General features: G+C 49.6%; 2 protein-coding genes across 3 annotated transcripts; one reads left to right on the forward strand and one right to left on the reverse strand.

The window, feature by feature from the left end:
- Positions 1 to 287: 287 nt before the first annotated feature.
- Positions 288 to 4772, reverse strand: LOC103627571 (protein NRT1/ PTR FAMILY 7.2). 2 transcript variants are annotated; one of them, XM_020538641.2, is made up of 6 exons: positions 4599 to 4772; positions 4179 to 4374; positions 3172 to 3389; positions 1704 to 2260; positions 1535 to 1625; positions 288 to 1441 (listed from the first exon to the last, which is right to left on the reverse strand). In XM_020538641.2, exons 1-6 carry the CDS (start codon positions 4599 to 4601, stop codon positions 758 to 760), a joined length of 1749 nt encoding a protein of 582 aa, XP_020394230.1. In that variant the 5' UTR covers positions 4602 to 4772; the 3' UTR covers positions 288 to 757. The 2 variants fall into 2 exon arrangements, with proteins under 2 accessions (XP_020394230.1, XP_008646076.1); XM_008647854.3 differs by having other exon boundaries at positions 288 to 1625.
- A 3689-nt stretch (positions 4773 to 8461) lies between these two features.
- Positions 8462 to 9011, forward strand: LOC109939591 (classical arabinogalactan protein 9-like). The gene is made up of 2 exons (XM_035959235.1): positions 8462 to 8578; positions 8674 to 9011. Exons 1-2 carry the CDS (start codon positions 8483 to 8485, stop codon positions 8806 to 8808), a joined length of 231 nt encoding a protein of 76 aa, XP_035815128.1. The 5' UTR covers positions 8462 to 8482; the 3' UTR covers positions 8809 to 9011.
- The last annotated feature ends 2458 nt before the right edge of the window (positions 9012 to 11469 follow it).

The following is an 11469-nucleotide window of genomic DNA, read 5'->3' on the forward strand; positions in this document are numbered from 1 at the left end:
TATTGGATTTTTGGAGCAACCTCTCAGGTGCTTCAAAAATCTATAAATATAGCCACCAATCTAATTTTTTAGCTACTTCTAATTATATATTGATTTTATAGAGTTAAACTACTTGAGAAGATATTGTAACCTAACTTCCTCTTGTGATCCTCTCATGAAAAAAATTATGTGTGCTCTAGATCTAATCTACATCTCTCATGATATATAAAAACTGTATCTCTCTCCCATCACCACTAAAATAATAAATAACTTGAATACATATTTGTTTTTGTTCGATGAAATATAGATATTGTAAATATTGCAAATATAGAAACGGTAAAAAGACACGGTTAACCGTTTAATACATAACTTGAATACATATTTGTTTGTTAGTCACATCGTAGCTACGTGGCGCAACCTGCGACTTTATATGATACAGCACTCGCCCATTATTGAATTTTGCAGAAGCGAACTCTGTAGACCACGCAAAGAACAGTCGTGGTCAGTAACAATCGTCGTCTGTTGTTACACTGGCCAAAAACCGCGAGCATGATGCTGCAGCATGTAGTGTTTAGCTAGTCCTGCTTAAGTGCTTATTCTTTAATTAGTCATATCACTATGTCCATGCTCGCCCCATGCTTGTGCTATCGTCGTCAATGGAAGAACTCCGTCAACCAAATAACCAATGGCCCTCGAGATTTGCAGCCTGCCAGCCTCCACCTCAAGAAGACAAGAACAACATACGTACGATGCCCGCCGGCCGGGCGGCCGGTGATGGTCATGCGTAAGCCGGGGATGTCACCTGACCGGCCGCTCCCTCCTCCTCGTCGTCGCTGCTCCTCCCGTCCACTTTGCCGCTCCCGTAGCGGCTCGCGCATACGAGGTACACCGCGAAGTCCGCGACGGCCAGCACGGCGAGCAGGAAGTAGAACTTGTCGAGGTGCCCCTCGTTGAGGTCAGCCGGGATCCACCCGGACCGCCCTCGCGTCGTGGTGAGCCTGGTCACCGCGCTCACGATGATGTCACTGAAGTAGTTGCCGAGCGACATGGACATCATGCACAGCGCGCTCCCGAAGCTTTTGAGCCCGTCGGGCATCTGGCCGTTGAAGAACTCGAGCTGCCCGACGTACATCATCACCTCCGACACGCCGATCAGCGCATACTGCGGCACCTGCCACATGATATGCAGGTCGCTGCTCATCGCTGCGGTGGCCCTGGCCTTCCGGAAGTGCTCGACCGTCCCGGCCGTGGTCATGGCCAGGGCACCCACGACCAGGCCGAGGCCCATCCTCTGCAGCTCGGTGGGGCCAGCCGGGCGGCCGCTGAGCCGCGCTAGGAACGGGCAGATAGTGCGGCGGTACAGGAAAATCGTGGCGGCGACTGTGAGAATGTCGAAGGCCGACATGCTGGAGGGCGGGACGGAGAAGCCGGAGAACGGGGTGGTGCGGCGCATCGCGGCGCCCTGCACGACAAAGAGCGAGGCCATCTGGGTGAAGACAACGGAGTAGAGGATGGTGCAGAGCCAGATGGGGAGGAGCCTCAGGATGCTCTTGACCTCCTCCACCTGCGTCACCGAGCACAGCTTCCAGGGATCGCGCGCGCCGAGCTTGGAGTCAGTGTCCGCGTGCGCCGCGCGGTCCAAGAAACTGCACCAGCAGCAGCAGGTTCGAGTCAAGATTGGTGCGTGCATACATCGAGGGAAGGACAGTGAAAGCTGGACCTACCTGAACCCTTGCGTGTGCAGAAGCTTCCTGCCACCGGCATCCGCCTTCTCGTCGCCCTCGTACAGGCTTACCACTTCGGTCGACACGCCCGCCTTCCAGTTCCTGCACGCGGCGATGGCGACCTGGCCAATCCTTCCGATCGGGTTCCCTCCGGGCTGGAAATAGCGGTACCGGAGCGTGCCGCTGAGGAAAAGCAGGAGCGCTGTGGCGGCGGCGGCGGTGGAGGCCCAGAAGCCGAGCGCCCAGCTGCCCTTGTCCTCGAGGTAGCTGAGGAAGGTGTTGGAGAAGAGCGAGCCGAGGTTGAGGGCGAGGTAGAAGTAGCTGAAGAAGGAGACCTTGGAGTGCGCCTCGGCGGGGTCCTCCTCGTCGAACTGGTCGGCGCCCAGGGTGGCGATGTTGGGCTGGTACCCGCCGTTGCCGAAGGCGATCATGTACAGCGCGATGTAGAAGATCCCCAGCTCCTTGCCGGAGTGCGGGCCGCAGGGCGCGTGCTCCATGCCGCACCCGTCCGGCCTGATTAGGTAGAGGTGCGACGACACCGACAGCAGCGCGAGGCCCTGCAGCAGCGTGGCATCCACTGGTCAGCCGTGCATGTAACCTTTGATCGATCTATGATGTACTCCTACGTGCGTACGTATACGTAGTACGCAACGATGGTGTATTTGGGTCCATGCATGGATTCGCGTGCACATACGGAAACGGATACTGTAGGTAGAGTTGCCCAAACGGGCGGCCCGGCACGGCCCGGCACGAGCCCGTTAGGCCCGACAGTTAATCGGGTCGTGCCTGATCGGCCCACGTGCCGTAGAGGCGGCCCAGGCACGGCACGCCGGCCTGGTAGCCGTGCCGGGCCGGCCCGTTTAATGTGTCCAGGTTTCCATTAAATCAGGAAAATGTCAAAAAAACTGTGTAGAATTGGGGTATTGAACCCACAACCTCTTGCAACTAACCAGTAGAACTCTAGTGTATTTGTTGTAAATAACAAATACAAAATCTAAATATATATATACTATGTTTTATAAAATAAAAAAATATAATCGTGCCGGGCCGGGCCGGCACTACGGGCCGAGGCAGCGGCCCAAGCACGGCACGGCTGTCGTGCCGGGCCCGGCCCGGCACTATTAAATGGGCCGTGCTTCGGGCCGGCCCGTCAAGCACGGCCCATTTGGCCATCTATAACTGTAGGTACATATACGGATGATGATTGTAGCCTATGTATTGTAGGTACTACAAAGAACATGTCTTTGCTTGCACGTGTACATCACAGGAACCAATGATTCCTGTACCAAAAGCTTAGACACGGACAAAAGTAGAAACATGGGACTGTCGGTATGTAGTGCAGTGTCGTCGTCGTCGATGCCAACGTACGTGAAAACTCTTTCCGACACACGCTGCTGATCGGTAGATTGGCAGATCGATGGAAAAATCGGCAGGTCGATTAATAGGTAGGTAGACGTGTGCGACTTACGAGGACAAAGATGGCCTGGAAGATGGCGCAGGTCTTGTAGCGTCCCCAGTAGGAGTCGCTGAGGAAGGCGCCGATGAGGGAGAACATGTACACGGTGCCCGTCCACTTGCTGACGTTGTTGGCGGCGTCGCCATTGCTCTGCCCCAGCACCCGGGTCAGGAACAGCACCAGGTTCACGTTCACGCCGAAGAAAGCCAGCGTCGCCAGGCCCTGGTTCACTGCAACACCACATATATACGTCAGCACGTAGATTTCCACTAACGATTTTGTTTTTTATTTTTTTCACCAAACACGAATCGATTTCCACTCATCATCAACAAGCCTTTACCAGGACGTGTCAAGTAAGGTCCGATGGGTAATCGGTTGATATGGACGTAAACGACACACACAGTACCGGCGAAAAGGTGATCGACAAGCACCCGCAAACAGTACCACGAAACTCGGCTTTCAGCAGTTCCCATTGAAAGCAATGCAGAACCGGCTGGACAGCCAAAGCACATCGATCGATCGCTTTAAGTTTCAGTAACAAGCTATTGAGAGTAGTAGCTAGCTTATGGCAGCCACACACATCACTGCTGCTATAGGCAGTACAGGTCGATCGCTAGCTAGATCATGGCGGACCTCCATCCGCTAAATGAGAGCCTAAAACGCGGCGCCAGTAATGCGTCCAAGCAGCCTCCCCGTGACCAGGAACCCCCTGTTCCGGGCGTTGCATGGCCGATGTCACCTCGGCATGCAGAATCACGCATAATAACAAAAAAAAAAAAAGAGCCGGGTGTCTACCGCCACTTCGAGGAGAGGAGCAGCACCTCTCCAGAGTGATTCACGCAACAAGACGTTCCAAGAAGTAACCGGAGGCCCACAGAGTAAAACATCTCTTCTTTAATTATCTTTCGGTGCAGGTTGATTTTTGTGTGGTAGGAAATTAGTTAACTGCAGGTCTCGCTGTTTTATTTTATTTTTCATAGAAAAAACTAGGGCAGGAAAGGTGGTAAGCAGAATAATACCGAGGATTAGAGCACCGGCAAGCCACCCTCCTGATTTCCCCTTGACCGCCGGCCGGCCCTTCATGTCGACGGAGCCGTCCAGCGTGTACTCGCAGCACTTGCCCTGCTTCGGCGTCGCCGCCGGCGCGCTCATCTCCCCTTCCTCTACGACGACGATCGCCCTCATCTTCGTGTCGCCGGCGCCGTCGTTCGCAGACTGCAGCAGCTAGATACTGTTAGTTGACAGTGTCACTCTCTCCTACTACGTACGAGCTTCTAGAAAATGGTCCATGCATCAATGAAACCTATTCTGACAGTTCCAGTGAAAAAAAAAACAACAAACTGCTGGAACTGCCTGTAGTACGAGTGCTGACGCGAGGAAGGAGCACACAAGAACGATGATCGAGAAAATTAAGTAAGATAAACTGTATACGCACTAACCATTTCTTCCCTCTTCTCGACCACGGGATACACTCGACGATGGCCTCTGCTGACGTACGTAAGCAACACGACAAACTAACCGATCGAGCTAGAGGCAGCTAGTAGCTGCTCTTGTGATCGAGGATATGGCAATGGTGGCAGAACGAGGGAGGGGGTTGGGGCGATTTATAGAGCTCAGAATTGGGGCCGATCGGTGTGGCTTACAGCTGATGTGCAGAACAGCGCAGGGTGGGGGCGGGGTTGTGCACGTCTCGGTCACGTGATGTCACTCGTGCAGGTATCTTAGGTAGATGCATCACAAGGAGGCATCGCCATCAACGGTGACCGTCGCCCGTCTGTCTCCCATATGTTAATTTCTCCTTATTTTTTTTGTTGGGGGAATTTGCCTGTTCTGAGAGCCCGTTTTGTCACGCAAGGAATTCAGCTTGTTCCTGGTAAAAAATCCCTATGCACGCTTTACTAGCTCAACGCCTGCTGGTCCGGCGTCTTCTTCAGACGACGTGACCATGCTATGCTAGCTAGGCTTCAGTAGCAATCCTTGGTGTTCAGCACTTCAGCTATAAGCCTATAAGCGAGACGCCGTATAGCGCCGTGTGATTCGTTCTCTGCCGGCCAGTTTCCTTAAGCTTATATCCGACGGCCGCGTGACTAGCCGTCGGACATAAGGTTTTTTAACACACGGACCGTCCCGGCGCGGTTCATTTTCACGCGCGCGCGCTCGCTTCTCGCTTCTCTCTCTCTCTGCCCGCTCACCGCCGCCGCCGTCGACGCTCGCCGCCGCCGCCGTCGAGGCCCGCCGCCCCGCCGCCGCCGTCGACGCTCGCCGCCGCCGCCGTCGAGGCCCGCCGCCCCGCCGCCCGGCCACCCGCCGCCCCGCCGCGGCCGTCCGCCGCCCCGCCGCGGCCGCCCGCCGCCCCGCCGTCGGCCGCCACGCACAGCCCGCCGTCGACGCCCGCCCCGCCCGCCCGCCGTAAGGTATTAATGTATTATTAATATTTTGTATATATTAATATTGTTTTGTAGTTTATTTTATTATATCCGAGGGCCTAAATTTATTAACTAGAGCTGTCGATGATGAAGGGAAGGTGACTAATTATTATGGAGTCATTAATGATATAATCGAGTACAAGTTTTTTGGAGATAAACAACTCAAAGTGGTGTTCTTTGATTGTGATTGGTTTTCTCCAAACTCAACGCGAGAAAATCAATATGGCATGGTGGAAGTCAAACACAACGACAGATTAAAAGGCCACGACACTATAATCCTTGCCCACCAATGCGAGCAGGTGTATTATATGACATATCCATCTAAGAAAAAGGGTTTGGTTGATTGGAGGGTAGTGTACAAAGTTAATCCTCGTGAACGACTATATGCTCCTGGTGATGCTGGTTATGTTGAAAGTCAAATCGAGCACGAAGTGGGGGCTGCTGAGATTTTCCAAGACGAAGAACTTACAAGCACGTTTAATGTACAAACTGAAATGTTGGAAGAATCTTTATTAGGTGATCAAAATGATGTAGAGGTTCCTCCAAAACGAAAACGAGTGACGAGAAAGAAGAAAGCTACTTGGCGTCCATTAAATCGACGAAAGCAACTAGATCCTGATTTTGATTACGATTACGATTGACGAGTATGGAACATGATTTTATTGCATATTTTATTATTTTATTGCATATTTTATGATTTTGTTGCATATTTTATTGTCGATTTATGTACTAACTTGTTGTTGTTAAAATAGGATGTCAAAGAAAATGAAGTCTTTTGCTCGTAGTTTGCTTGGGACGAGGAGTAGCTCGAGGAGCAGCTCGAGGGGTGAGGATTCAGTTTTTCAGGGCTCAGGTTCTACCATGAGCAGACGGAGAGCGCTGGCAGAACATTTGCCTCCACAAGATGTAAGTTAGTTGTTAAATTACATTATTTGAGTTACTTAATATTGTATGATGTACGGTATTTGTTTCATAGGATGCTGAAATTGAGGAACCAGTGGTAGAGGATCATGCAAGAGATGATGTTGAAGATGATGGTGGAGATGATGGTGGAGATGATGCTGGAGACGATGCTGGGGATTCTGGGGCTGGTGGAGATTCCGCAGCTGGGTCTGGAACTTCTCGAGTTAGGAGAATGAGGAAGCTGCATTTTGTTGGACCACCTCCAGAGCTTCCACCCGAATCTCGGGTTTTGATAAAGCCTAGTGGAAAGTGAGTGACATGTCTTTGCTTAAATGTTATTGAAAGTTATGTTTTAATTTCCACATTGTGTATACTATTTCCAGGTCTTGGATCGACGACTCGTTCACAGGCACAGGACACTACAGGCAGGTGAACATGGTGCTTGGTAATCTTGTTCGTCTGCACTGGCCTGGTGTTGTGACTTTGCCTACTGGCGAGTCTGTCCCCGCCACCACTTGGGAGCATTATCGCTATGGTGTCTGTAGAACGTTTGGCAACACACAGGCACTAGTTTGGGATGCATTCTGGGTATGAATTATTTATACTATTTTAGTTATTCCATACATGTTTGCTTTTATGATAACACTAATTTTTTTTGCAGAAACGGTACAAGTTGCCGGACGATGGATCATATGATATGAACGCTCGTTACGTGTTTGAGTATAACGCGAACGATGTCGTTGCAGATGCAATGTACTATGCACGAATTCAGGCTATAAAGGCATGGTACAGAGCAAATGCTGATGATCGACCGATGCCAAATACCAAGGCCGAGTGGTCATCAATTTACTTGACGGAGGAGCAATACCTAGAGGTAAACAGGTTCTTGCCTCTCAAATCGCACGAAGCCATGTATTTGCTTGCTTTATTTAAAAAATTTCATGTAGGTGTCGGTGCCGTGGATGGCCACCCGATCGGAGGGTTATCGGGCATTGTGCAGATGGTGGGCTTCCCCTGAGTTTCGTGCCATTTCCGAAAGGAACAGGGGAAACCGTGGGACCGAGTCGTTCCACAACTACGGTGGTGATGGTCATGTGCGCTTGGCTAAGCGAATGGTAAGTCACAGTTTGTTGTAACTTTTGAATTACATAGAAATGTGTCATTGTAACTTTTATGTACAGGAAGTCAAATTCGGTCGTACGCCCACGGATGTGGAGGTGTATATGCAAGGGCATAGGGGTTCTGATCCTCAGAATCCTGATGTGTTATGCACTCAGACGGCCACCGACCGTCTAGTGAGTTTTTGATACTCTATTATGTGTTTGATATTGTTTGCAATGGCATATATAGGGGTTATGCACTTATATTTGATATTGTTTGCCTCCAGGCTTCGTATGGGGAGGAGATGGTTCAACGCCATGGGCAGGAGTACGATTGGAGGAGCCAGCCAATCGACCCTCAGGCAGCATATGCTAGCGGAGGAGGACAAGCCCACGGACGGTGAGATTATTTAATTTGGATTACAAAATTGGCATCATATGCTTGCGATTCAACTGAGGCATGAGTTACTATACTAAGTGCATGGTTCACTCTTGTAGGTTGGGTATTTTTGATTCTACGATTGATTCCAGAGAGCTAAGACGCCGTGGACGACAGTCCACATCGTCGTCTTCACAGTCGTCCCGTTCACGATCATCCGCCCACGACATGGAGATGGCAGTGTTGCGTCAACAGGCAGAGTACCATCAATCAGTCTTGAGGGAACAATTGGAGTACCAGAGGCAACAATCTGAGTACCAGAGGCAACAAGCCGAGTACCAGAAGAAGAGGGACGAGTATTATGCAAACCTCCAGGCCCAAAATCAAGCTCTTCTCTCGGTAAGCTGAAGTAACATTTTGTAGCTTATTTTGCAAAACACTTGATGTGTATCTTATTAGCTCAACAATGACTTGTATATAATTTGTAGCAACTAGCCCAACAAGCGGGCGTCCCGATGCCGACATATGGGATGCCGCCTCCGGAGTTTGCACTGCCAATGCCAATGTTGGCGCCTCCACCACCGCCTCCGCCTCCGTCACAATTCCCTATGGTATGTACACATATGCGTGTGTGACATGTTCATAGATGTCTTATGTGTTTAAATGAACAACTGAGTGGTTACTATTTCATGTGCTTGTGTTATAGGGATTTCAGACACCACCCGCTTCAGTTGCCGCACCTGGAGATGGGTCTGGTCAGGACGACCCAACACATTCGTGGGTGAACAATCTTTTCAGCACGCATAGTCCAGCCGGAGGAGGTGGCGATGGATATGAGTGATACTGATGTAAAACACTTGTTGAAACCTTTCATGTGAAAGCCTACCCGTCGAATAATGTTCATTTTGGAGTTTGGACAACTATGTTTATGTAAACACTTATTGCAACCATTTGGAACTATGTTGTTATGTTAAATTTTGTGAATGTGAATGCTTATGTGATTATATTTGTGAATGTGTATACTTATGTGAGTATATTTGTTAATGTGAATGTGTATATGTGTATGAATTCTGTTTTGTATTTGCAAATGTCAGATTTTTTAAAATTCAGATTTTTCTGCAAATTCTGAAAAACGTTATGTCCGACGGCTTTCGTGTAAACCGTCGGACATATGCTGTAAGTTATGTCCGACGGCTTAAAGCCGTCGGACATAGGCTCTACGTTATGTCCGACGGCTTTAAGCCGTCGGACATAGCAGTTGTGGGCCCAGGCAGCGGTTAAAACCGTTACTCCGCCTTATCGCCGACGGTCGGATGGGGCCGTCGGACATAAACTATGTCCGACGGCAGCCGTCGGACATAATGTTATTTCCGACGCTTTAACGCCGACCGCTTAAAACCGTCGGAGATAAGACACTGCCGTCGGACATAGCTTATGTCCGACGGTTTAGCTCTTATGTCCGACGGCTTTAGCCGTCGGAAATTTTGTCGTTTACTGTAGTGGAGATGAGTCATATCATATCGCTTCGCCCGCGGAAAGTGGCAAGAAGCGCGCGTCAAAGACGTGCATGCCTTGTGGCCCTTTTAGCAGGAGAGGCGTTCTACATTCGGCGGCGGGTCGGGTATTGTTTTGTCATGGCTGGCCTCATGGAGTCATGGGTCAACAAGGCACTAAGGCAGGGGCATTTCTCCATATGGTCACGTCCGACTGTCTTGTTGAGTAAACCAAGGCCTAGCCAAAGGAGATCTCGTTGCTTGCTCGTTCCTAAATGTGTCGATGCTTTTTGTCCAGACTACTAGCTAGGTACTAGTCCACTAGTCCTTAGCTTGCTTGTGAACTGAATTTATTTTGTTCTAGGGTATATTATATACTCTGGCCGATCCCTATATGGCAAATGGCCAATAATATATTGTGCACGCACCGTCAAACAAGAGTATGCATGGGTTCTGAAACGATTCTGTGCCAAGAATAAAATCATCTTCAGTTCTTCGATCATGTTCTTGCCTCGATTATTATGTACCGAGACACGGTTAATATTCCTGAATGAATTATTTAAGCGCATTTTCTGCAGATAACAATTATTCAGGCACCTGATACTGATCCGGCCAGAGACTATTTACCCACGATGGTAGTGGCCTCGTGCATGGGATAATCTGGATCACTACAGTGGGCTCTAAATTCTATACTATAAAATTTAATTTAAGGATTGAATCGAATTAATATAATTCTATTTTTATTTATTTTTAAACTAAAATTTTATTTAAGCTCTAAAAGTTATGAAGAATTATCATGCGCGATCGCCCAGGGCTGAGGGGCATCGTCAACTAGAGCCATATATCCACACATCATGTTTGCCATCCAATGATCCAATCCAATACAAGTACGTGCCGTGACAGACCCAGGTATCGCTCTCGCGCCGCGTCAGGACTGTAGACTGTAGAGCAACAGGGATCGGCACATTTACCGCCATCCATAAGTTTAACTCGTGGACGAGCGAGCGCGGGGCGCTGCTCGGTGTCGGAGGTTGCGTCGACACCCGTGGACTGGCCGAACAGCGGCTGCCGATTCGCCACCGCTCGTATACCAGTAAACCTGAGCTCGTGCACTTGTCGTTGTCGCTCTCGGCGGAAGCGGGGCGGCAGCGATTCGCCGGTGCCGCGCGCGCGCTCCGGCCTGCTGGCCCTGCCGATTTTCACGGAGCAGTGCGGGGACTGACTACCGAGACGGCGCTGTGGCTCACAGTGCCCGTGTGTTTTACAGCTCAACGTGGGCTCGCCGCCCCTCCCGTCGGCCACTGTTGGGTGTGGTCAAGCAATGATGTGGCGCCTGTCCTGGTCTGACTGTTAGTCGGCGCCCGCTGTCAGATCTTCCCTCCTGTCTTCTCTGTCTCTCGGAGTCCACACTCGCAGTTGCAGTGCTCAAGGCGATTCACAGCTGTTTGCGGCGAAGCATGGTCAACTAGCACTCGTGGCCTGCCGTACACGTAGCCGAACTAGACATAATTTTTATTTTTTTCATTAGTGGTATTAGTACCATGTAGCCTGTTTGTTGTACCACGTCACTGCTAGGATTTAGACAATCTTTTTTATTTAAGGACTGTAACGTACTAGAGATAAATAAGAAACCAAATATTTTTTTTGATAACTTTAGTATTGTTTAAAAATTTCTTATATATAACAAAGAAATAGCTTGATTAACACCGGAAAGAACGGATCAATTTCAACGTTCTTGCAATTCTTGACCACATTTTAGCCGATATTGTATATATATATTGGAGCCCTTAGATTTTAGGGCCCTGTGCAGCGATCATACAGTCAGCGTTTATAGGAACGCCTCTGCCTTTTCAGAGCTTGGACCGTATCGTTCAATGTAATTGGTGCAACATAAGTCTTTTGAGTCATTTACACGAAACAATGTGTGTGGGTCTAGCGAGGTGAAATTGTGCCATCCTAAAAAATGATTATTGTTGGCAGATAGATATAGAACTAAACAATTTATTGAG

This window comes from Zea mays, chromosome 5, assembly GCF_902167145.1.
Source record: "Zea mays cultivar B73 chromosome 5, Zm-B73-REFERENCE-NAM-5.0, whole genome shotgun sequence".
Taxonomy (NCBI): domain Eukaryota; kingdom Viridiplantae; phylum Streptophyta; class Magnoliopsida; order Poales; family Poaceae; genus Zea; species Zea mays.